General features: G+C 44.9%; 1 protein-coding gene across 1 annotated transcript in view; it reads left to right on the forward strand.

The window, feature by feature from the left end:
- Positions 1-22,788, forward strand: part of Adra1b (adrenoceptor alpha 1B) — a gene marked incomplete at its 5' end in the record, with an annotated part of 82,109 nt that extends 59,321 nt beyond the window's left edge. The window contains one exon of the mRNA XM_055610721.1: positions 22,067-22,788. Within this exon, the coding sequence (XP_055466696.1) occupies positions 22,067-22,665 (599 nt within the window). The remainder of the gene's footprint in view (positions 1-22,066) is intronic.
- Positions 22,789-24,334: the final 1,546 nt, after the last annotated feature.

Genomic DNA, 24,334 nt, shown 5'->3' on the forward strand with positions numbered 1-24,334 from the left:
TGAGCATCAGGTGAAGCTTTTTTTTTTTTTTTTCTCAGTAGTTCACAGACACCATTTTTAGAGGCTTGATACATTAACACCATTGAAAATAAAACAGAAAGTGGGGCTAATAAACCCAGTCTTCAAATGCTGGCTTTACCAGACAGTCCTTTTCTTTTAACAATTCCATAGGGTAAGGAATGCGGATCAAAAAAGACTAGAATAAATCATCCGGCTCTATAAAGGGAGCACTAGCCATGCAGAGGCAGGTGGCCAGTTCAAGACTCTCTCCTAAGGTCATACTGTCCTCTCCTAAGCAGGCAAGAGCTCAGAGCAGATGGGCTAGCCTGCCTCCATTCATGCATGTCAGCCACCTCGGAAGAATGAGTCTGAGATGCTCTTGCCAAATGTGTTTGCTCACATGCTAGACTTTCGCATGGTCTCTTCCCCCATCCTACTCCTAGTATTTCCAAAAACCCTGTGTCATCAGAGCTATAGCAACTCTCTGTGCCCTCCTGGGACAATCAGTGGGTTAGAGGGACAAAGGAAGATGATGAGCAGGGCCCAGCCACCCGTCTGTTCTCACTGCTGCTGGACCATGTGGATTTTTCTGCATGCCCTCATTGTTAGCAGCCACCTCTGGGAGAAATGGGGCCATTTTTCAGAATGAGCCACTGAGGCTCAGTGACAGTGTCAGGTTTGGGGCTGAACATCATGTTGAGACTGCAAGGAAGGACATGGACAGAAGAATTAGCGAGCCTGAGTAAACCATTTGCCGTGACCCAGAACAGAATTATGTTACATTTGAACAGGAAGGCCAGCCCACGAGGAAACAGATAGAAAGCAGTAACTTCTCATACTGGAATCCAAAATGCCCTGGCTTGACCACCCACAATCTCAACCACCATTAGAATCTCATTGTAAACAAGACCCTTTTATCCTAGTCAAAAATATGAGAAGAAGGAGATGGGAACAAGGAGATTTGGGGTCCTTTTAACACTGCTTTAACTGTGAGTTTTCATCTCTGTTTGCTTTCTCCATTCTACAGACACACCTTTCTCTATCCTCTGGTTCTCTTCTGTGGCATTGTCCATCTTCAGATTGCAGGACAGTCTGTGACTTAAACATTCCTCCTCTTCCACCTTCTTATGTACCTTGGTCTGTGAGGTCTGGGCATGGGGAAATATGCTTTTTCAGTTCTTCCAGACACCACCATACCAAATGTTCCACAGGGCATACAATTCTGTAGACCAGCATTTCTCAACCTGTGAGTCACAACCCCTTTGGGGGGGGATCAAACAACCTTTTCACCGAGGGTTGTATATCAGATATCCTGCACATCATATATCTACATTATAATTCATAACAGCAGCAAAATTATAGCTATGAAGTAGCAGCAAAAATAATTTTATGGCTGGGGGGGTCACCACAACATGGGGAACTGTATTAAAGGGGCTGCAGCGTTAGGAAGGTTGAGGACCACTGCTGTAGACTAAAGGAGTCAGGGGTAGAAGGGCAACCAGGAGTTGGAGGTAGGGGAGGTCAGGCCTAGAACTGAACCTCATTTTTGCCACTGCACAGTTTTGAACAACTTGCTTAATAGCTGAGCTGTTATTTCTTGTTGTTGTTGTTGTTGTTGTTGTTGTTGTTATTGTTAGTATGTAAACTGCACATAATTATTGTACTCACCTGCTAAGCTTGGGGATGCTGTACAGAATAATCAGTGAAATCTCCTTGATTCTGGAATCAATATTAATCTCCCTGATTAAATGCTCAACCCACTGCCGGCATCTAGGAGCTGTTCGACTGAAGCTCACTGCAGAGTAGAGCAAAGCTTGGGGACTTCCCGCCGACACTGACAACCTAAAAGCCAACATCCAAAGGCCTGCTTGAGGAAAGAATCCCAGTGCTCATAGAGGTGGGGGCAGGAAGACCAGGAGTTCAAGTCCATTCATAGCCACACAATGAGTTTGAAGCCAGCCTAGGCTACATAGAACCCTGTCTGAAAAATAATAATAATTCAGCTCTCCCAGAGCCACCAGAAGGGCAGAGATGGGAAAGGATGAGCAAGAGGTCAGGGAGTGCAACATCCAGAATTTTCTCTACGTGGTTGGTGTCTTAGTCAGCGCAGGCTGCTCCAAGGAAGAACCACAGGCCAGAACTGTTAGGCTGCTCTATATTTAGTACAGATGGGTTTTGTTTCTCTTTTTAATTATTTAGCTTACTGTATGAGTGTTCTGCCTGCATGTATGTATATGCATCGTATGCATGCCTGGTGCCTACGGAGGTCAGAAGAGGGCATCAGATCCCTTGGAACTAGAGTTACAGAAGGTTATGAGCCATCCTGTGGGTACTAGGAACTAAACCTGGGTCTTCTGCAAGAGAAACAAGGGCTCTTAACCACTGAGACATCTCCCCAGCGTCTGGTTTTTATTTCATCAGTACAACCTGGTTCTTTTCAATGGCCTCCTCCAGATTTCAGGTTGACTGTTCTGGCTTCACATGGAGGAAAAAGCGTAAGAGAGTTCTCTGGAGACCCTTGGTTTTTTTATGTACTTGGGAGGGGAGCCAAGATGTTATATATACTAAGGAAGTACTTTCCTGGCCCTTTAGTGTACTATATACCAGTTTTTGAGGATTCCACCCTCGAGACCGAATCCCCAAAGGCCCCACTTCTAAATTCCATCATTTATGGTTTTAAGCTATGAAATTCAGCACTCATGCACTGTACTTGCTGTGAGAGATCCTTCTCTTGTGAGATGATTCCAACATGGGAAGTTAGCAGGATGATCACCAAGAGACCAGAAACAAAGAGGCAGGAGAGGCCAGGCTGAGGTCAGACACCCTCCAGGAATCCAGACACTCCAAGGGAGGGCTTGAATTTGAAAGACTGTGGAGCAGGGACCTATAAGAAAAAAACCCTGCTTTTCAAGAGGAGCACCCCCTGATGATGTCTGAGTGACATACATATAAATACTATGGGGACAAATAAAGCGCATTCAGAATTTTCATTGAGATTCTCAGGAAGTCTTCTCACGTGGCCACAGCAAGCCCACCCATCTCTGTGTCTATCCTACAGCATATAGCCCAACACTGTCCATCTATGAGCAGCCTTTGAGCTATGATAAGAGGGCAGGGATTTCAGGGGCTTTTTAATTGCTTTTTTTCAATGAAACATAAAAACATAAAGTACATAGTAATGGGATACCATATGATGTTTTCATACAGTCATATATATTATATAGTCTCTAAATTGGGATAAACACGTGTACCTCCTCAGATACAAATGTTAGATTTTTTTTATTTTACACATATCAACGTTTTGCTAAAGTGTGTGTCCATCTACTGCACACATGCCTGGCACTCATGGATGCCAGAGCTGCTGCATCCCTTACAGATGGCTTTGAGTCACCATGCGGGTGCTGAAAACAGAATCTAGGTCTCTTGCAAAAGCAGCAATTGCTTTTCACTAATGAGCCATCTCTCCATCCCCTGATCTCTTCCTAGTTCTGAGATCGAATCTCACTAAGTTCCCCTGGTGGCCAGGAACTCAGAAGTCTACCTGTTTGCCTCTGTCCCCAGAGCACTGGAGTCACAAGCATATGCCACCGTATACGATGTTGATCATTTCTTTACGGTAAAAAGTTCCAAAAACTCCTTTCTTCCAGCTTTTTGAAATGTGCCGGGCATTCTTATTATCCACAGTCATGCTTCCGTGGAGCAGCACCCAGAACTTTTTGCTCCTATCTGACTGGCACAGCACCCTGGGTCATTTTAGGGCATGTTTGCAGTCGTAGCCTAAGACCCACCCAGGATCAGCTCTTTTTTCTAGAATCCAGAGAGTGACTGTCAGTCAGCAGCAAAGAACAGTCATTTCATCATATAAAATTTCACAATGCCAGGCAACGTGCTTGGCTCTCAGGACATGAGAAGGTGAGAGGGGGCTCTGGTGAGGAGACAGGACACCCTGGAGCTGGGGACTGGCATCAATCACTCACACTGCATGCAGTCAAGCAATCCTGAGGGCTCCAGATGAAAAAGACGTCACCATCCCCAGACATAGCCCCAGGGGGCGCACTGTGTCCCAGGTGGGACCAAACAGGTGGAAAGGAGCTATACAGAGCCATCTGTGGGGTCCAGAGCCAAGCAAAATATGGAAGACTAGTTTGGAGATAGGAAAAGTTTGATGCCACCAGCCAAAGGACGGAACAAAGGGATGAGTCAGAAAGAAAACTCAAATGAGCCAACAGCTGCTGGGAGACAGGATGAAAGGCATCTTGTGGAGGCTAATGGCCTAAGTGGTCCAATCTGGCTGGTTTCCCATCTGGCTCCCCAAGGCCAGTAATTGTCCCTGTTCTGTCGTGGAGCCTTTCATCGGAGACACCTGGGCCTTTCAGCCTGCCGACAGGCTCTCTACCACCTTGGAAGGAAGAATCAAGTGCTGGGTGGCCTGTTTGTTCTGGGCTCAAAGGAACGCGGCTGAGGAGACTATATACACTTTCTCCTCTAACTTCCGGTCCATTTCAAAATGGTGAGCCCAACGCTTAGCGACGGAGGGAGAAGAGACGCTGAGAGTTCATCAGCCTCTTGCTTCATACTCCATAAGCTGGGACTGGAAGGGCCAAGGCCAGATCTCAGGGTCCACCATGTGTTCTTTCCATGTAGACTTCAACACACACCCTGTTTTCAGCCTATCCCTCCCACACACACTCCAGCAAAATATGTATTTGTTTATTACAAAAAACATTACATGAAAAGTGAAATTTTTCATACAACCCATCTTATAAAATAAGCACTATCAACAATTCAGACTTTATTCACTCAGGTCATTTTGCTATATATAGAATAGTGTACTCTCTCTTTCTCACTTTCACACACACACACATACACACACACACACACACATACACACACACACACAAACAAAGAGTGCCATAGAGATAGCTCAGCCACGAAGAATACTTGTCATTCTTCCAGGGGATCTGAATCCCATTCCTAGCTAATCCTTCTATAACCCAAGTTCCAGGGGATACGATTCCGTCTTCTGGCCTCAGAGGCACTGGATAACTCGTAGAGTGCACATACAGACATGCAGACAAAGCACAAACATAAAATAAAATAGATCAGTCTTTTAAAAAGTAGGCTGTAGTCATGATCCCCTGAACTTTTTTTCCTTTTTAATATTATTACATAAGCCACGATAGACCAAGCATACCATTTTAGTAAATACAAAGTTGTTCGCGCCATGGGTGTTACATGGTTTATTTTACAATCCCCAATTGTTGGGAATCTGGGTTATTTCTCAGTTTGGGGGAAACACTGCTTTGGTTCCCTACTCTTTTCATCTTGCTCTCTTTCAAGAACCCTTCTAGAGGACAAGTTCCTGGGTGTCATGCATAAATCAAAAGCCATGCTCATTTTGATCTTATTAGGTAATACCACTTTTCCACCCCAAACTCTTTCCCTCCACTGGAGGACACCAAAAATGTCTTCTCTCCTAAACCCTTGGCAAACTGAACATTAATGCTTTTCCCCACTAAGATTTCTGAGTGTGTGTGTGTTTGTGTGTGTGTGTGTGTGTGTGTGTGCCAAATGAGTCCAGAAGAGGGCATTAAATTCCCTCCAGCTAGAGTTTCAGTTAATGGTGAGCCACCATATGGCTCTGGTCCTCTACAAGAACAGCAAATGTTCTTATCTGCTACTCATCTCTCCCACTCCCATAAGCACTCTAAGCTATCATGTCAACTGCTAGCTCTCAAACATTTTGCTGCTTTTTATTTCACATTGTTTATTTGCAGAAGAATTTTACTTGTCCCCAATTCCTTAGTTGACCACTGCCCCAATCTTATTTGCCTATTCACTGATTGCTTAGTTTTCTACTGATTTGGTTTTCTCTGGGTGATTTCAAAAAGAACTTTGCTGTATCAGAAATGCCATTCCTTTTACTGTCGCTTAAGTTACAGATATCTCTCTTGGGCTGGAAATGTAGCTCAACGGTAGAGTATTTGCCTCACATGCACAAGGCTCTGGGTTCAACTCCCAACATCTCAAAGCAAAAACAAAATTAGTGTTTCTCTCAATTCTTCTTACATTTTTGCTTTTAAAGTCGTCAGACTTTGGGATAAAGACATAGTTCAGTTGTTTCAGTTGGTATTTCTACCCTTGTAGCACTTAAACTATATGTGCTCAGGCATGCCTATAGTCTAAGCACTCAGAGAGATGGAAGCAGGCAGAAGCTCAAAGGCCAGAAAGTTCAAGGTCATATCTTGTTCCAAAAGAAGTAAGAAAATAAATAAGCAAATAAAGTCTGCATCCTTACCTCAGCAAATCCATTATCTCCATTTCTTCCTTACCAGTCCTGAGATTCTGGCATACCTTAAAATAGTTCTTTTTTCAAAACCATAAAAGTATTTATGTATATTCTCTGATTTTTTTTTTCAGTACTGAGGACTGAACTAAGGCCTCATGCGCCCTAGGCAAGCACTCTACCACTGAGTTACATTGCCTTATCCTAAGCTTTCGTTTTCTTTGTTGTTGTCAGCGCTTATGTTGCCTAGACTGGAGCTGGATTTGAGTTCTCTCCGTAGGCCCAGGTAGACCTGTGACCTACTCCTACTCTCTTAACCTTTTAGTATCCAGCATTACAGATCTGTGTACAGCAGGCCCAGCTCTCCTCTGGGCTGTTTGAGTATTTAAAATCTTGAATTGTTGCAAGTTTGTTTATGTATAAGAAATGGATTAAGTAGGGATCTAACTTCATTCCTTTTTAATTGCCCCAATGTTGTTTACAAATAATCTGTTTTTCCTGAAAGCATTAAAATGGCACATAAAATTTCATGGGTATTTGATTATCTATCTGAGCTATATAACTTTATGGCGCTTTCTAACTTTTCGTGTATTTTCTGCCCTAATATTTTGTGGACAGCTTCAGTACGCACAGGGAATAAGCTAACTCATTTCCTCCATATTCACCCCATCACTCTTCTTTTTTTTTTTTTTTTTCAAATTTCCTGGACATATTCTCATAATTGTCCTTCTGTATTTTATAATTATTCATATACTTATTTTAGATTTAAGAAAAATTACCTCCCAAAAAAAAAAACTTGCTGGAGTTTTAATAAGCTTGTTTTGGGCCTTCAGAGGAATCTGGGGTGAAATGGATTTATGTTGGATAGGGATTTCCGTTCAAAACCAAGCTATGTCCCACCATTTATACATGTCTTCTTTTTATGCCCCTTTATAAACTTTTACAGCTGCCTTCCCATAAATCTCACCAATGCTCAGTTTGTGAACGCCTTCTGCAGGGCAAATCACTATTACTCATGAGGTCAAAGCATAGAACCTTTATGGGATACAGAAGATCCCCCCTTTACATGCTATAGCACCGCTCCACCCACCTACTCCCCACTTCGGGCTGATGCCAGCAGGTGGATCACCTCTTAGACTTTGGAACGAGTACATCAATTAATCAAGAGTTAATCAATAAGAGTTGGGTGTGTGCCCAACCCCACGCTAGCGGTACGCAACATAGACCCCATCTGTAAAGAGTTTATATAATGCCTAAGGAGATCTGAGTTATCTCCTGCAAACCATGGAGCCCTATGTTGACCTATGCACTATAAGCTCTGCTTGGTGAGACACTAAACAGAAGTTGTCTGGAGCAGTCAGGGAAGGTCTCAAGGCAGAGAGGAGAACGTAGCTGGGCTCAGTTGGGTAAGTAAGTAGACCTCATTCGGATAAGTAAAGAAGAGGAAGAATGATGTGACAGTGCATGACTATGACACCAGCACTCAGGAATCTGAGGCAGGCAAACTGCCATGGGTTCAAGAACAACCTAGCTATGGAGTAATAGCCAATATATCCTGGAGCTATAGAATGAGATTTATCTCAAAAAAAAAAAAAAAAATACAGAGGAGAGCTATGGGGCTAGAGAGATTGCTTAGTGGTTAAGAACAGTCGCTGCTCTTCCAGAAGACCCAGGTTCAATTCCCAGCACCCTTACAGAAGCTCAGAGTAAATCTGTAACCCCCGCTCCAGGCCATCTGATGCTGCTGGCCTCCAAGACTACTTGCACTCAAGCATACTTACCCACATGCCGAAACAGCAGATAGACTTAAACCAGGGACTCTGTGCTTTATGGGTAACCAAAGGGGAGAGTCACTGGGCCTGTGAGTCCCTCAACCTAGATGATGCTAAGTTATCTACTTAACCAGTATTGCCAGCTGAAAAGAATCACAGAACTCTTGGCGTCTAGAGACATGCATGGATTTTAATGGCTAAATAAAAAACATATAATGAGTACATCATTAAAAAGACATAAGTAAACAATGCTGGCTTTCCCTTATCCCAGAAATGGGCTACAGTAGAGAAATAATTATTGTGTGTTATAGAAGCTTGTCCAGCTTTGAGGCCAGAGATATTTGAGTGTAGGTCCTAGTCCCAACTCTTAAGAGCTGCTTGTGATGAGTCCCATATGTACAGAGCCCCAACCTGTACCTGTGTATATCGAAACTTCTCAGCCGATCCCACCTGCCTGACTGTTGCCAGCACCACCTGGATCTTAGCAGTTTCTCTGTGTTAATCCCTTCTGTTTTCACACCCCAGAGGAAAGTAGTTGTAAGAAGGAAGAAGCTGAGCCAGGCCTGGAAAAGAGAGGCAGAAAAAGATCCATCTCAGGCCAGCGGACAGCGGGTGTTAGGAGAAGGAAAGGCCAGCAGAGCCAGCGAGTGTTGCAGGGGATCAGCTCATTGCAGCCAAGTTCAATGGGTCTTAAATTCCAGCCCGAGCAGTTTGAACTTTATCCTAGTAACGATAGGAACCACAAGAGAACTGAGGACAAGGGAACCAATCCCACGCTTTTTCCCTGAGTATCAAGAGATGCAAGACAACAAATTTTAAAAATAAATTTGTATGCTTGGGGCTGTAGCCCAGTTGGCAGAGTGCTTGTCTGGTGTGCATGAAAACCCTAGTTTCATCTCAGTACTCATAAACAGGTGTGGCCTGCCTACATATAATCCTAGTACCCAAAAGATGGAAGCAGAGGATCAAAAGTCCAAGGTCATCTTCAGCTACATCCTGCAGAGGATGGGGTGGGGTTGCTGTCATTGTGGAAATAATGGTTTTTTTTTTTTATCCTCTGTCAGTTTCCTACATTTATATAACATTCGTTGATCATATCTATTTATTGCTTCCTCCCTGCACTTCCTCTACAACCCCCCAACCCAATCTTTCTCCCAGTTTCCTGTTCTTCTTTAACCGTTTGTTTATATGTTGAGCTTAAAGCCAGCCTGGACTACATGAGATTCTGCCTTAAAAATGAAATAAATAAGTGCAGGGGAAACGGCTCAGTCAGTAGAGTCCTTGCCGTGTGAGCATACAAACCTTAGGTTGGTTCCTGTCACCCACATTAAAAAGTCAGGCATAATGGCCTATGCTTGTCGGGGGAGACAGAGAGAGAAGAGCCCCCTGGGGCTTGCTGGCTGGGTGGACAGTCTGGTCTAAAGCCAGTGAGAGTGGATGAGTCCTATAATGACAGCTGGAACTGACCTTTATTCTTGACAGTTGAGTGTGCATTTGTATTCTCACACAGGGGTTCAAATAAATAAGTCCATCAGAGTGTTGCACAGGGGCATAGGCGTGTATATCAGGATGTACATATGTGTGTACAAAGGCGTGTAGAGACACAAGGTTTATGCTGGGAACTATCATCCATCACTCTCTTACACGGAGGTGGTGTATATTAGTCAAACCGATAGCTCACTCGTGGCTATTCTCTCTAGCCAGTTCATTCTACGTATGCCCTCTCTCCACCATCCAAGGCTGGGATCACAGGCAGGTCACAATGCCTATCCACCATGCGTGTGGGTTCCAGGGGTCTGAACTCCCATCGCATGCTTACACAATCAGCATCAACTGCTGAGCCAGCTCCCCAGCCCACGCTTTTTTGTTTGTTTGTTTTTCTGTTTTTTGGTTTTTGTTTGTTTGTTTGTTTGTTTTGAGATTGGGTTTCTCATTGTAGACCTGGCTATTGCTGGAACCTGCTCTGTAAACCAAGCTGGCCTTGAACCCAGAGATCTACCTGCCTCTGCCTCCAAGGGCTAAGAGCTTAAAGGCATGCACTACCGCCACCTCCTGGCCAGATATTACATTTCTAACCCAGGTGTAGGTATTGCTTACCCAGAAGTTTCACTTTGAACAGCTAAGGGCTAACATATTCCTATTTTATTATTTTTTATCTCCATTATTATCCATATAACGTATATTAGTTAAGTAACTATTATAACCTGTCAGGCCCTATGTTAGGTTCTGAACAGACAGAGAAAAGTCAAATCTAAGCTCTCTCTTCTGGAAGTTCACAATCTAATCAGAAAAGATAAGGCATAGACCAAAGAACTGAAATACAAGGTAGAGAGCGACAGAGGACAAATCTTGGGTACAGAAAAGGCACTTGGAATGTTCTGGGTGGTCAAAAAGTTGCTAGTTAAGGGGGAATCCGCCTAGTATTTAACAACATGAAGAAGAGCAGAGCACTGGTGAATGAAATTCTGAGTCACCAGGAGGCTGGCCATAGAGGATGTCTGTAGACACAGGATTCAGTGATTACTTTAGGAACCAGTTACTGTAAACAGCTACTCTGTTAACTATTGTTTCCAGTTTGTTTTAAAACTTAACATGGGTCTGTTGGCCCTAAAGACATCACACTTGTTGGACAAATTTATGATCTCATTCCAGGGGTAAGCGGCCAGTGAAAACGGAAAAACCTTGAAGGGAGTTTGCAAATCCAAAAAGGCTTCCTTTTACAGAGCCAGTGCTGAAAGAATTAGCAAGCATTTCATATTTTTCTAGTTTTCATTGGGCCAGACCGTTCCAGCTGGGGAGACATGGTTTGGCTGAAGGTGTAGCTACACACTGCTAATAAGAGAGTATGGGGGGGGGGGGGGGGGGGGGGGGGGGGGGAGAGCCGCACTCAGTTTACAAGTTCATCAAAATGGTTTCACCTCCTGCTGGCTCCCCTGAGATCTGCCTGATGGTAACTGTGAAATAAGTCAGATGTGAATTTATAATCCAAGAGCCCCTCGATGTCATAGCCTAGAAGGATGCCGCAAACCACCAAGCTCAGTAGTGGTGTGGGGCTCTCTCCACCAGCTAAATGATGCCACAAGCTCTGATGCTCCCCATGGCAGTCTGCGGGCATGCTCTTAGCTTAGTCCTTGCACCAGGGTTAGGTGAAGGCCTTTGGGTAGTAGTGCACAGCAAGGAGTGTGTAAAAAATAAATATCCCCATGATGGAGAGATAAGCTCAGAGGGGTATAGGCACATTGGAGACTAACACAGACAGTGTCTGGGGTCAGCAATGAAAGATTTCCTTTCAAGGTTTCTGTCCCTTACCTGACGGGAACTTGGTAAAACATTGTATCTGTGACACTGTGGCATCAACTTTAACACAGAGACAATCCTACCTTGGTCATCAAGCTATAATATGCTGACAAGGAAAGTACACAAAACAGGATAATTTTTAAAACTGGCTAACACATTAACAAGGATGTGATTAAACACAATATCTTGGGGCTTGTTTGGATTTTTTAGCTCTTAAGCAGTATTCACTGGGTTTTAACAGATTACATAATTAGTTTTTTTTGGGGGGGGGGAGTTGGAAAACACCAAAAAGTACTGAAAGGAAAATTACCCCACAGTTTCCCCACCTGAGGATAATCAGTGTTAACAGATGCTCATTGTCCATTCTTCCAGTCTTTCTATCTATCAACACGTAAATTCTGTTCTCCTGTGTGCTGTCCTGATGGTCTGCTTAGATTCAAAGACTCAACTTGTAAACGTCACTTCCCACCTGTTCTGTGGCCTCCAAAAACTTAACTTGTAGAATCTGGGCTTCTGCGTGTCAGCACGGAATAATCATAGTGTCTAGCCCAGAAATTCAGGCTGGAGACGATACATTACAGTGTGAATAGTGCCCTTTGGAGCTGGACAGTGCACAGCCTGGTGGGACTGTCCAAAGGCTAGGGATGGTAAAATGGGGAATCTATCCCGGTTCTTCATCCAGTTGCTGTGATAAAACATGCTGACAAGGTAAGCTAAGGGAAAGGGGGTTTATTCCGGTTCACAGCTCTGGGCTACAGTCCATCGTTTCAGGGAAGTCCGAGCAGCAGGAACGTGAAGCAGCTATCCGCATCCACAGTTGCGGGGGTGGGGGGGGAGGGTGAATATGTGCATACTTGTGTTCAGCTGCCTTCTTACACAGGTCAGAAGCCTCTACCAAGGGTGACACCCACTGTGGGCCCATCTCAGCTATTGTAATCAAGACCATCCGGCACAGATATGCCCATAAATCAGCTTTCTCTAGACAGTCCTTCACTGAAGCTCTCTTCTAATTCCCATCAAATTAACAATTAAAACTAACCACCACCAGGCAAAAAGTGGCCACGCTTTTAGCCCAGTGCTAGGTAGAAAGAAAGACTTCTGTTAAATCACAGCTATAATTCTGCAAACATTCACTATGGCTGTGAGGATCACTGTTGGCTCATAGCAAGTTGAGACCGTCCTTGTTCAGTGTTTACTCTTTGGAGTTGTGGAATAGACCTTTTGGGATGACCTCCTTGGAACATATCCAACCAACAAATGTTTCTCTCCGTACGGGTCCTTTTGGGTGTTAGCCTTTGATCCTTACACTTCACAATCCCCCTGAATCAATCACTCAGAGTCCCTTAAGAGCCGGTTGACGTAGGTGAGCTTACAGTAACATCTGTTCTCCCCACTTTATCCCTTCTCATCCACGCTTCACCTTCTCCTCCCCGAGCCTAACAGAAGGTAGAGGAAAATGAGAAAAATGCCTCAGGCAAGGTGAGGTATCAACCCTTCAGCTTTTCATTAGATCTGTTCAATAAGCCTGATCCTATGGCTGCCAAGTAAATCAATGTGGGCCATGGGGCCACCAGCACATTGCTTCCAGGGATATCTTTGCTGCTGGTCAAAGCAAATCAGATGTTTATTTTAGTGACTTCAAATGGCAGCTCTAAGTGGCATGAGAACCTCTGAATTACATATTCAGTCATTGATCAAATATTTATGAAGCATCTACTGTGTGCCAGGGAGTGAGCTCCCCAAGGAGAAAGGGATTCTCAGTTCACATCTTTTAATAGTTTAGGTCCCTCAAAAAGAAACTCCTCTCACTTTAGGGTCAAAATGTCAACTCAATTCTTGCCTGTACTAACCTCTCTTTTCTGAGGGAGGGAGAGCAGGCCTGAGGCCTACCAGTTTGGAGCAATCCAAAAGGTACTGAGAGTGTTGTATTTCTATCTATTTTTCCCCCTTAACCATGGCTTTCCATTTACAGCAAATGATACAGGTTTCCAGCTAGTAATAAGAGCTTCTCTCAATAGTATTGTTCTGGGCTGGAGAGATAAGAGCACCTGCTGTGCAAGCATGAAGTCCTGAGTTCAAATCCCCAGCAGCCATGTAAAAAGTCAAACCATGGTTCTATAAACCTGTAACCTCACCCTTCAGGGTAGGAGAGACAGGAGGATTGCTGGAGCTTGCTGGTCACCAGAAGAGTCCTAGGTTTGGTGAGAAAGACTCTCTGGATGGAATAAGGTATAAAGTGGACAAGTAGGACAGCAGACAACCCCCACCAGCCTCCATGTGCACAAACACAAGAGCAGAGTTTAAAAATTGGTTTCACTAGAATAATGACTAAACATTTACAAATATCTACTCAAACATATCTCTTGTATGCATCTATTAGACTATATATATTTTAATTATCCTACAAAGTAATAGGTTTCATTATGGAAATTTTAGGCAATTTGTTTTAATTAATCTTCCTGCCTCCTCCTTCCTCTCCATCCGCCTGCCTCTCCACCCTGTACCCTATAGTTTAGGTACCAAAAGTGAGTAGATTTAAAGGAAAGCATTAAGTATATGGTGACCCAGACTGACATTAGTAAGCCTAGTCTTGAGGTCAGGAGTCTCTCAGCCTTGGAGAGTACCTGGTCCCTTTACAACCATAATGATAGCTGTAGACTGTCTTCTGGGAAAAAATATAAGAAGGTTTTATGTAGTTCCAGGATCTCAGAGATCATGTGGATCCAGCCTTGAGCCTAAATGGGAAAAAGTGTTATAGTGTGAGCCCTTGCCTGTGGACTGAGACCACTGCCCCCTTCCTGGAGGAAGATGTCCATAGAAGAGCAGACGCTGTGTCAGGGTGCTCACAGCATCCGTGAGAGCCGAATTTATGGAGAGCCTTCAGTATGGCCTGCCCTCAGCAAACATAAAGTCACTTCTCCCTGCAGGAAAGAACTTCCATTTTTCCAGGCATCTGAGCCATAGACTCTCAAAATGCTTCTCCCACGGCCCATTCCTGAAGATGCGGATCTGCCAATCTGTGACCTCTGCACAGGACCTCAAACCCCCAACTCCACTCCTTCAGAAATGTCTTGGAGCCAATCAGCAGAAACAGGAACAGGTCCTAATGGCTATCTGTTATTCACCAAGCTGAGTGACCTTGAGTGAGTCACTCTCCTTCACTTAGCAGGCTTGCCAAGGCCCAGCAATTTAAGGTGCGGAACCTGAAACGCTGCAATTGTTTCAGTAGCCAGAGAAGCAGAGCCAGGCTCTGAGCGAGTTAGTGACATTGTCAAAGAGCCCTCTGTGGCCCGACCCGCAGCACAGAGCACCTGCCTTCCAGGAACCTACTTTTCCTGTTGTGTTTATTCCTATCTCCCCTGCAGCCTGGGCCAAGGAAGGATCTGTTTGGGTGCCCAGAGGAAAAGATCCTCATGGCCCATCCTCTTTTGTGACAAAGAGGCTTAGCACCTTCTCCAGTTAACTGGCTTTCTGGATCCTACCAGGGCATGGGTTGGCCTTAATCCTCCTATGTTTGGGGGTGGAGGTGGGGAGTGGGGCTTGGGAATAGAAAGTGTGAAGGAAAGAGCCAAACTATTCCTGGAATCTGTAACTGGGGCCAAGCAGTCCCAGGCTCACAGTGCCCCCGTGTGGTGGGCCAAGGGAAGCCTATCCCAACCCCACCCCCAAGAAGGAGCAGCAGTGTGTGCCTTCAGGGATGCTGAAATTCCAAGGATGCAAAGAGCTCAGCTAAAGCTACTAAATAGAAGAAGGAAACTGAAGCTCCAGATGGGGAAGTAATTAACCCAAAAGGATATGCAAACATAAGCCCCAAGTGGTCTTTTGGGTTGGTTGGGTTTTTTGGTTTTGGTTTTGGTTTTTTGTTTTTTTGTTTTTGGTTTTGGTTTTTTGTTTTTTTTTTTTTGGTGAAATTCCAAGACCCATCAGTGCAGGAATAATTACTATATAATAATTATTCTATTATGGCAAAGTAATATGACTATTACTTTGGAGTTGATTGTGGGGCAGAGACCTGGTTGGCAGCGCATCCCGACAGCTTTAACAAGTTGCATCTTGCTTAACCCTAAACAACACCAAATATAGTTGCTGCAACTCATGCCATTTTACTGGTGAGAGCCTGAGTTCCCTAGGGACAGTAGGAAATTTACTCTTCACATGGATAGTCAGGGTTCTACCCCCAAAACAATTCCATCAAAAAGATAAAGGGGAAGGGGGGAGACTCGTAACAGAAAACTCAGAGGATGCTGGATCTGGTGGCACACACCTGTAATCCCAGCACTTGGGAGGTAAACATAGGAAGATCCAGAGTTCAAGGTCACCCTGAATTAAATAATGAGCTTGGATTGAATGAGACTCTGTCTTTAAAAACTAACAAATGATTGAAGAAATCACTGCAGGACTCAAGCATCCTGGCAGATGCCTGTGAATCTCCACTGTGGAGATGAAGGATCCTGGATTTAAAGCCAGGCTAGATGCTTCCTAGCAAGTTGGCGGACAGCCAGAGCTGAATAGTGAAGATCCTGTCTCAGAAACAGAAGTGCTTAGTGGAGATCATCAGGCGGTACCATACTAAGATCTGAAGGGAGCGAAAATAAAACAGCACCCAAATTGGACAAGGAGATTCACAAAGGCTAAAGGGACCCAGGGTGGCACTATAAGGAAGACGTGACAGCACATAGTCCAACAAGAGGGATACTTGGTACAACCCCGTAAGACGCCGATCCATCTGCTAGCTGTCGGTACTTGGAGTACAGTTGCCCCACCGATTTCTCACAGGGGAGTTTAACCTCCGGAAGCAAGTGTAGGGAGAGCAAGTGCCTCAGGCTTTTTATCACTGCAGTTTGAAACAGCTAAATATTGAAAGTCAATCACCTGCTTGACTGGCATTAGGGAACATGTTAAATAAATTGCCATGCATCCAGATCAAAATACAATGTGGCATTGGAGGGGGTGACATAGTAGTATAGACCCAGACAAGGAAAAGGCTGTGAGCAAAGCAATTTAGGGAAAGGTACATGTAATATGACCCCGTTTAAGAAAAAAAAATCTCAGAAGAAAAACACAGCTCCAGCCCTCTGCACTTGACTGGAAAGAGAATTTTTATTCCTTTCTGGATTTTTTTTTTTTTATGTAACAGGTAATTTTTAACTCAGCATTATCATTTTTATAATAAAATATATAAATCTGGAGGGGGAAATGAAAATAATGTTTCCTATCCAGAAGGAATTTACAATCTAGGGAGTGAACAAGGACTCAGCCAGCCCTGGGACACGGCTTGACTATATTAACAAACAAGCAATGAAATGGCAAAATGAGAGCTGCCTGTAAATGTTCAGTGGGGTGCAGAATGAAAAAAAAAATCACAGTGGCTTGGCCGGAGTGGACCAGAGCAGAGTTCCAGGAGAGACTGAAAAGTGGGCAGGGGGTGCTGGCCCCCTGTGTCCTCAAGTTCTGCATCCAAGAATTTAACCAACTCTGAATTAAAAGCATTCAGGGTAGAGCGGGAAGACGGTTTGGTGGGTAAAGGGTCTTGCCACCAAGCCTGGTGACCTGAGTTCAGTACCCCAACCCACATGGAAGAAGGAGATAACTGACTCCCCAAAGATGTCCTTTGAGCTGTACACCCACTCCATGGTGTGTGGCCTCCTAACCAAAAATTAGTTAATTTACATAGATAGCTGAGAGTAAAAAAAATCGCACCTGTTCTTGTGAGATACAAACTTTTTTCCTTGCTACTCCCTAAACACTAGTCTAACAGCCACTTAGGTGTCATTTATATCATCCTAGATATTGTAAGTTGCTGATTTGTTATCAGTCACCTAAGGATGAGGTAAAGTTTATGAGAAGCCAGCCGCAGCTAGGTCACATGAAAATCTTGAACCAGTTAATGGAAGCAACTTGAGCAGCCATAGTTTTGTTGTTGTTGTTGTTGTTGTTGTTTTTTGTTGTTTTTTTACTTACAGGAGCTGGAACCTGCCTCCTGCTGATACAGAGGAACAGATGCGTTTCAAAGGCCCATCATTTGTTATTAGCTCCAAAGTGCCAGATCATATTTTACACGGATATTTTCTTTTCTTCTGTTTTCTCCTTTCTTTCTTTCCTTTCCTTTCCTTTCTTTTCTTTTCTCTTTCTCTTTTTTCTGTTTTGATTTTGTCTTTTGAGAAAGGGCTTCCTGTGGCCCAGGCTGACCTTGAAACTGAATATGTAGCTGACAATGACCTTGAGTTCTTAATCAATCCTCTTACTCCCAAGTGCTGAAATTTTAAATGTGCACCACCACACCCCATGTAGAGAGTTTCTTCACCTACTCAAAAAACAAAAAAACAAACAAAAAAACTATGAAATACTTACTGTCCCAGTTTTATAGATGAGAAACTGAGAGGATTGATTAACACTTCTAAAGCCCAACAGCCAGTTCCTAACACCAGGCCTGGTCATTTAAATCCGGCATTGCAGTCATCTCTCAGCCTGCCCACACTGTCTTGAGAGAAAAGAACACCTTCTACTCACAGAAATGAACAGCATAAGGCTACAGGTTAGAATGAGGAAAACCGTCCTCAGGCCTCTGCCTAGCCTTTGCAAGGCCACGGCCATAGGAGGACGTTTCATAAGAAAGTTCTAGCACAGGGCCTTGGCCACACCACACAGAGCGCAGGTGATGGCTTTGAGGAACACTAGCCATTAGCATCTCTGTATTTTGTGTAGTCCTTCAGAAGAACAATCCATTTGTTGTGCAAGTCACTGCCATCTTCCACAAGGCTTAACACCAGGCAAGGTTCCATGTTTGTCCTCAGCAGATGGGCTGTGGATCCTTCCCACCTTTGGTCACATCGTGTCTGTAGCTGCCACACTGGTCTCCGTATGTCCCCATGCAAAGGAAGGTACCCTGCCTTGTCTTTCTATTCACTAGCATGTACCTCCCGCGGTCACGCATAGGCTTCCAAGATCCATCACTCTCGTTCCTTTGCCTACTTTGTCAAGACCTGTTTTCCAGACCCCTCAGACTTGGCCATGGAAAGAAGCCCATAGCCTAAGACATGAAGCTCATCCCCATCGCAGGACACTGCGTGTTCACTCGCTGTGAGCTGCATTTCAGGAGGGGCCTTGTGTACAGTGTTCTTAATCCGAAGCGGTACCTTTAGGTTAAGTGACGGGACACAAACCGTTTGATGTAATATTTGTCAGAATTAAAACGTGAAGCAGCGCTTTATCTGAGTTAGCACCACCAATGTATTGGGTAGCCCACTTCCATGTTTCCTCGTGTTTAAAGAAGAGGTAGAAACTCCTGCCCGGCTTAGCCCTGCTCCCGGAGCCCAGCCAACCCCACAACAGCTGCCACCACCACTGGTTTGCTAAACTGAGAAGAACTGGAACTCCCCCAGACAATAGGGTGAACCTCAAATGATGAAGAAGGTGAAGTGCCCCCCGAAAGGAATGCAAGTACAGCCCAAGATCAAGGATGAGAATTTGTTTTGATGTATTTTATTTACTTGTCGGTTTGGGTGGTGGCGCACGGCGCGTGAAGGGGAAGCCAGAACGTTGGTTCTTTCCGTCCTCCACGGGAACCCTGAAGAAGAAACTCAGGTCGTCAGACCCGGCGGCAACAGCCTTACCCACTGAACCGTCTCACCAGCCCAAGGACAGGGATTCTAGAAGCACGCACACCACTTAGATACACTCTTTCCATTCCACAAGTTAGATTCAAAGCAGGTCAGGCTCACAGTGTGGCAGGGCACATAAGGTAGACACGAAAGTCCCTATGCCCCAGGCTGGATGGCCAGGTTAGCCACCCCGTGAGAGTACAAAAGGTTCTGCAAACCATAGTGCTGTTGTTTTAAGTGTGTAAGGAAATAAATGCGCTCGAAAATCTCGAAAATGAACGGCTGAGAAGATTGTAAGTTTGAATCCGGCCGGACTGCCTACCAAGATCCTGTCTCAAAAATAATTTTTGTTTAAATGTGATTTTTCTGCATTATAAGGTTTTGCTTGTTTTTGACGTTCATATCGTTTATTTGCTTTTTTTATTATATATTTTTCGTTTTTCTAAAAAGAGTATGGATGATAGCATTTTTATTCAAAACTGTTCTGTATTCAGATAGAATTTAGTTTCAGTGCCTGCTATGTTACAGACAATCTGTGTGACCAGTGGCAAACCACTCACCCGTTTCAGGTCTCAATTGTCTCATATTTAAATTAAAAATTGTTTTTAATTTGATACCGTCATAAAGTGATTTAGGGTCTCAAACTCAGAGGGTAAGTTAATCATGTTTGCGGATCATAGCATCCCATCGGCATCAGTCTGTGCCAAGCTCTCTCCTATTTTATTGATTTATTTCCTTTTATTCCAATTTTCCATTCCATGTCCATCTGCCTCCATCCCTAGGCAAACAGCAAGTGTTTCATGTGGTTTTGTGATGTGTCTTTTAATTTGAAAAATGTTTCTGCAAAACACATATGGTTGTTTGGCTAATTGCATAAATGAATTCATTCATAAATCTCACTCTGCTTTACGCTTTTTCCCATGAAGAATGGTGCATTTAAACTCTTTCCATATTGCCATAAGGTATGTTATCTTGGGTCATAAGTGTTATTCATTATCCAGGTTTACATATGCCTCCCTTCTACCTCTCCTGGGTTTTCTCCTAGTCTCTGTCACCACAAACAACACTATTAAAAGCATCCTCCTGACGGTCCCACGTGAAATTCTTTGAGTGCTGTGGCCTGGAACAAAATGGGCCAGCTCAAATGTGTGCACAGTCAGCTGAACCACATAGTACCAGTATATTCTTCAAAATGTCTACACATCCTGTGCCTTTAACTGCCAAAGCCAAGGGCTCCTCATGTCCTCATAGCCTTACTTGGCAGCTTTCTAATGTTCATCTTAAAAGACATATTTTATCTCTTTATGGCTCACTTGGCTGGGGAGATGGGGGTCTTTTTTTATTTTTCTTTCTCTGTGTAGCCTTGGCTGTTCTGAACTCACTTTGTAGACCAGGCTGGCTTCCAACTCACAGAGATCTGCCTGCTTCTGCAACCCCAAGTGCTGGGATTACAGGCGTGTGCCATGTGCCATGTGCCCAGTTCTTTATAGCTTATTTTAATGTATTCAACTGCCTAATACTTTGAGCATCTTGTCTACATTCATGTCAATTGTCAATTTTCTTTACCTAATTTTTTTTTTCCATTGGAGTATACTGCTACTGGGAACTCAGTGTTCTTCTTGATTTCTTATTTTGTTTTGTTTTTAAGTTGGGGAGATATTCTGCCTCTTTGTCTGGTTAGTTTGTTGGCTGGGAAATTTTCCTTGTTGATTTGTTTTTGGTTTTGTTTGTTTGTTTTTAGATACAATCTCATATTGTACTGCAGACTAACCTGAGGCTGAAACCCAAGCTGGCCTAGAAATATGTATTCCAGGATGACCTCAAATTTCTAACAATGCTCCTGCCTCAGCCTCTTGAGTACTGGAATTATAGGCATGAGACACCATATAGATTTTTTTTAACAATTTTTTAATGTATTCGACTTGGTGTAATTGTGGAGATCAGAGGCCAAAGTGTAGGAATAGGTTGTCTCCGTTTACTATGTTGGTTACAAGACTCAACTCACATTGTTTGACTTAGTGGATTGAACCCAAGGCCTCACACACAAGGACTCTACCACTAAGATATATGCTCAGCTCTTTTTCTCACGTTAGAGGGTTTCTTATATTCTGAATACCCATTAGCTGTTTGAGAGAATACAGCTAACTCCTGCTATTCTTGCCTTGAAGGCTGTCCTTTTGAAGCATCAAGTCATTTTTCTTTACTCCAAGATTTTTTTTAAATTCTTTTGAGTTGCCTTCTTTTATTGTTAAAAGTCTATGCTATGCATTTCTGGTCTTTAGCATGGCTCCTATTTGCCATGGGAACAAATTGGTGCTTATTTTCCAGGCTTCTGTGAGGGATAAGATACTGCAGGTAAAGCACCTCACACAGGCAGCCTAGACCAACAGAGATGTGCCAGTGCAGGGGGTAAGATCCCCTGGGTAGACAGAGTAAGCGCTGACCTGTGAAACCTAAGAGCCAGGACTGTAGAAGCTGCTTACCTACATCAGGAGGGATTTCAAAGACAAGAAGGCAAGTTACTGAGTTAGAATTCATTCACTTTTTTTTTCTTTTCTTTATTTAGTTTTGGTTTGATTTGGGGTTTTTTTTGTTTTTGTTTTGTTTCGTTTTTGTTTTTGTTTTTTGTTTTTTTGTAAACCTGAAACTCACTATGGAGCCAGGCTGGCCTTGAACTCACAAAGATCTGAATACCTTCCAACTGCTGGGATTAAAAGTGGACATACCTGCCTCATCTTTTTTTTTTTTTTTTTTTTTTTAATGTGTGTATCAGTGTGAGTGCTAACTCGTATGTGTGTAGTGCTCCCAGGGGCCAGAAGATGCCATCACATCCGTGGGAGCCGGAATTGCAGGCAATTAGGAATTTCTCCATGGGAGGACGGAGATTCGAACTCTGGTCTTTGTAATAGGGCATCAAGGCCTCTTAACCAATGAGCATCAGTCCCAATAGTTCATTTCAAAATGGGAAAGGATAGCCTTCCGGGGTAGAAAATCGCCTGGGACTAGGCCTGAGGGTGGGAAAGCTCCCACGGAGCACCGCTGAGGAGTGCTTCTGAGCAGCGAGTGTACTGACCAACCGCTGTCTTGTCTTTCTGTCTGCGCCCCTGCAGGCTCCCTGTTCTCCACCCTCAAGCCTCCGGACGCCGTGTTCAAGGTGGTGTTCTGGCTGGGCTATTTCAACAGCTGCCTCAACCCCATCATCTACCCGTGCTCCAGCAAGGAGTTCAAGCGCGCCTTCATGCGCATCCTTGGGTGCCAGTGTCGCGGCGGACGCCGCCGCCGCCGCCGTCGCCGCCTGGGCGGCTGCGCTTACACCTACCGGCCGTGGACGCGTGGCGGCTCGCTGGAGAGGTCGCAGTCGCGGAAGGACTCTCTCGACGACAGCGGCAGCTGCATGAGCGGTAGCCAGCGGACCCTGCCCTCGGCGTCACCCAGCCCAGGCTACCTGGGTCGAGGAGCGCAGCCGCCGGTGGAGCTGTGCGCCTTCCCCGAGTGGAAACCCGGGGCGCTGCTCAGCCTGCCGGAGCCTGCCGGCCGCCGGGGCCGCCTTGACTCCGGGCCGCTCTTCACCTTCAAGCTCCTAGGCGAGCCGGAGAGCCCGGGCACCGACGGCGACGCCAGCAACGGGGGCTGCGACCCCACGAGCGACCTGGCCAACGGGCAGACGGGCTTCAAAAGCAACATGCCCCTGGCGCCCGGGCACTTTTAGGGTCCCTTTCCATCTCCCCCAACAAACACATACACACATCTGGGAGGGCGGAGGACACCATCGTGGGGAAAGGGAGGGCGCGTGGGGGGGGTGGGGGAGTGTCAGCCCTGGGTAGACACAGGGTCGCAGGGGGACAAGGGGGGAGGGGGGCGGGGAGAGGGGCAGCTGCTTTTCTGGCAGGGGCATGGGTGCCAGGTACAGCGGAGAGCTGGGCTGAGCATGCTGAGAGCCTGGAGGCCCCCACCCCCTAACGCCGGCCGGGACTTAAGTCTCTCTCTCTTCTCTCTATGTATATACATAAAATGAGTTCCTCTCTACGTATTTATCTGTGGGTACACGTGCGTGTGTCTGTTCGGTGTTCGTGTGGGCTGCATGAGTGTGTGTGTGAGGCCTGCCCGCTCCCGTGTGCTGGGGCAGAGCGCGTATGGCCCCTGGTGATGTCCAGGTTTGTTGTTTGTCTCTTGATTTTGTACCTCTCAAAGCCCCTCCTTGTTCTCTAGGCAACGCTGGCACTTTGATGGGGTCGGAAACCAAGTCAGATATTAAAGATCATTTCTCCTGTGTACGACTCTGAGTGGTTTGTGAAGAGTGACAAGGAGAGCCTAACATTTCCTCTTCCTTGGTCTGACCAAGTCCTAGGTCATTTCTTTGGGGACAGATATGGGGGGGGGGGTTAAACTATCATTATTATTGATGTGGTTAGTATCCTGTTTATTATTACAATAATATTTATTGTTTTATGTATTTGTAAGGCGTGAGCAGGTGCCATAGCAGATGTGAAAGCCAGAGGAGAATTTACAGGAGTCAATGCCACAGAAACTATAGATAAGACCATTCCAAAAGGTACACATACACACAAAAAGAAGAAGAGACAGTTTAGGATTCTTTATCAAGGAGCTCATGAATTAACCATGACATCCGAGGTGCACAGATGTCATAAGGTGAACCAAAATCATCTCAGCCAAGACCTCATTTTCACAGAAGGCTGACTGGGGTTAAGAATTTGTCAAGGGCCAGCAATATGGCTGAGCAGCCTGACCTGAGTTGGCACTCTGAGACCCACAATGTAAAGCAGAGGACTGACTCTGGCAAGCTATCTTCTGGCCTCCTCTCATGTGCTATGCCTTGGGGCTCATGTACACACACACACACACACACACACACACACACACACACACACACAAATGTAATAGCAATAATTTTTTAAAGAACTTGCCAAAGTGTCATCATGCTGCAGCTGAGGACATCCTCCCAAAGGCCTCTTCTTGTTCCCACATAGAATAAAAGATCTAATGGGAGGCCGAGAGGAGGCTTAGACCTTATTCTCAGGGAAGAGGAAATAACTTGGGTCCTCCAAAACACTTCATCAGCAATGCAAACCTTCGTTCTAATTATTCTTATATAAGATCCCCATACAATAGTGAGAGCACATGTGGAGAGGGCAGAGCTGGGCTTCCTCTCTTCAGATGCTTGCCCACACCTGTCCCAGTCACCCTGGGGCCTCACAGGTGAAGTGAAAGCAATTTGGAGCATTGGGATCTGGGGTCAAGCCCCAGCTCTGCGTGGCCTCAGGCACGTCACCTTGTCGCCTCTGACCTCCTTTCCCACCTCACAAACAGACCTGATCCTGCAGCCCACCAGGAAGTCGCAAGGTTCGCTGAGGTTGCTC

The sequence above is a fragment of the Psammomys obesus genome, unplaced genomic scaffold (genome assembly GCF_907164565.1).
Source record: "Psammomys obesus unplaced genomic scaffold, mPsaObe1.curated_primary_1811, whole genome shotgun sequence".
NCBI lineage: Eukaryota > Metazoa > Chordata > Mammalia > Rodentia > Muridae > Psammomys > Psammomys obesus.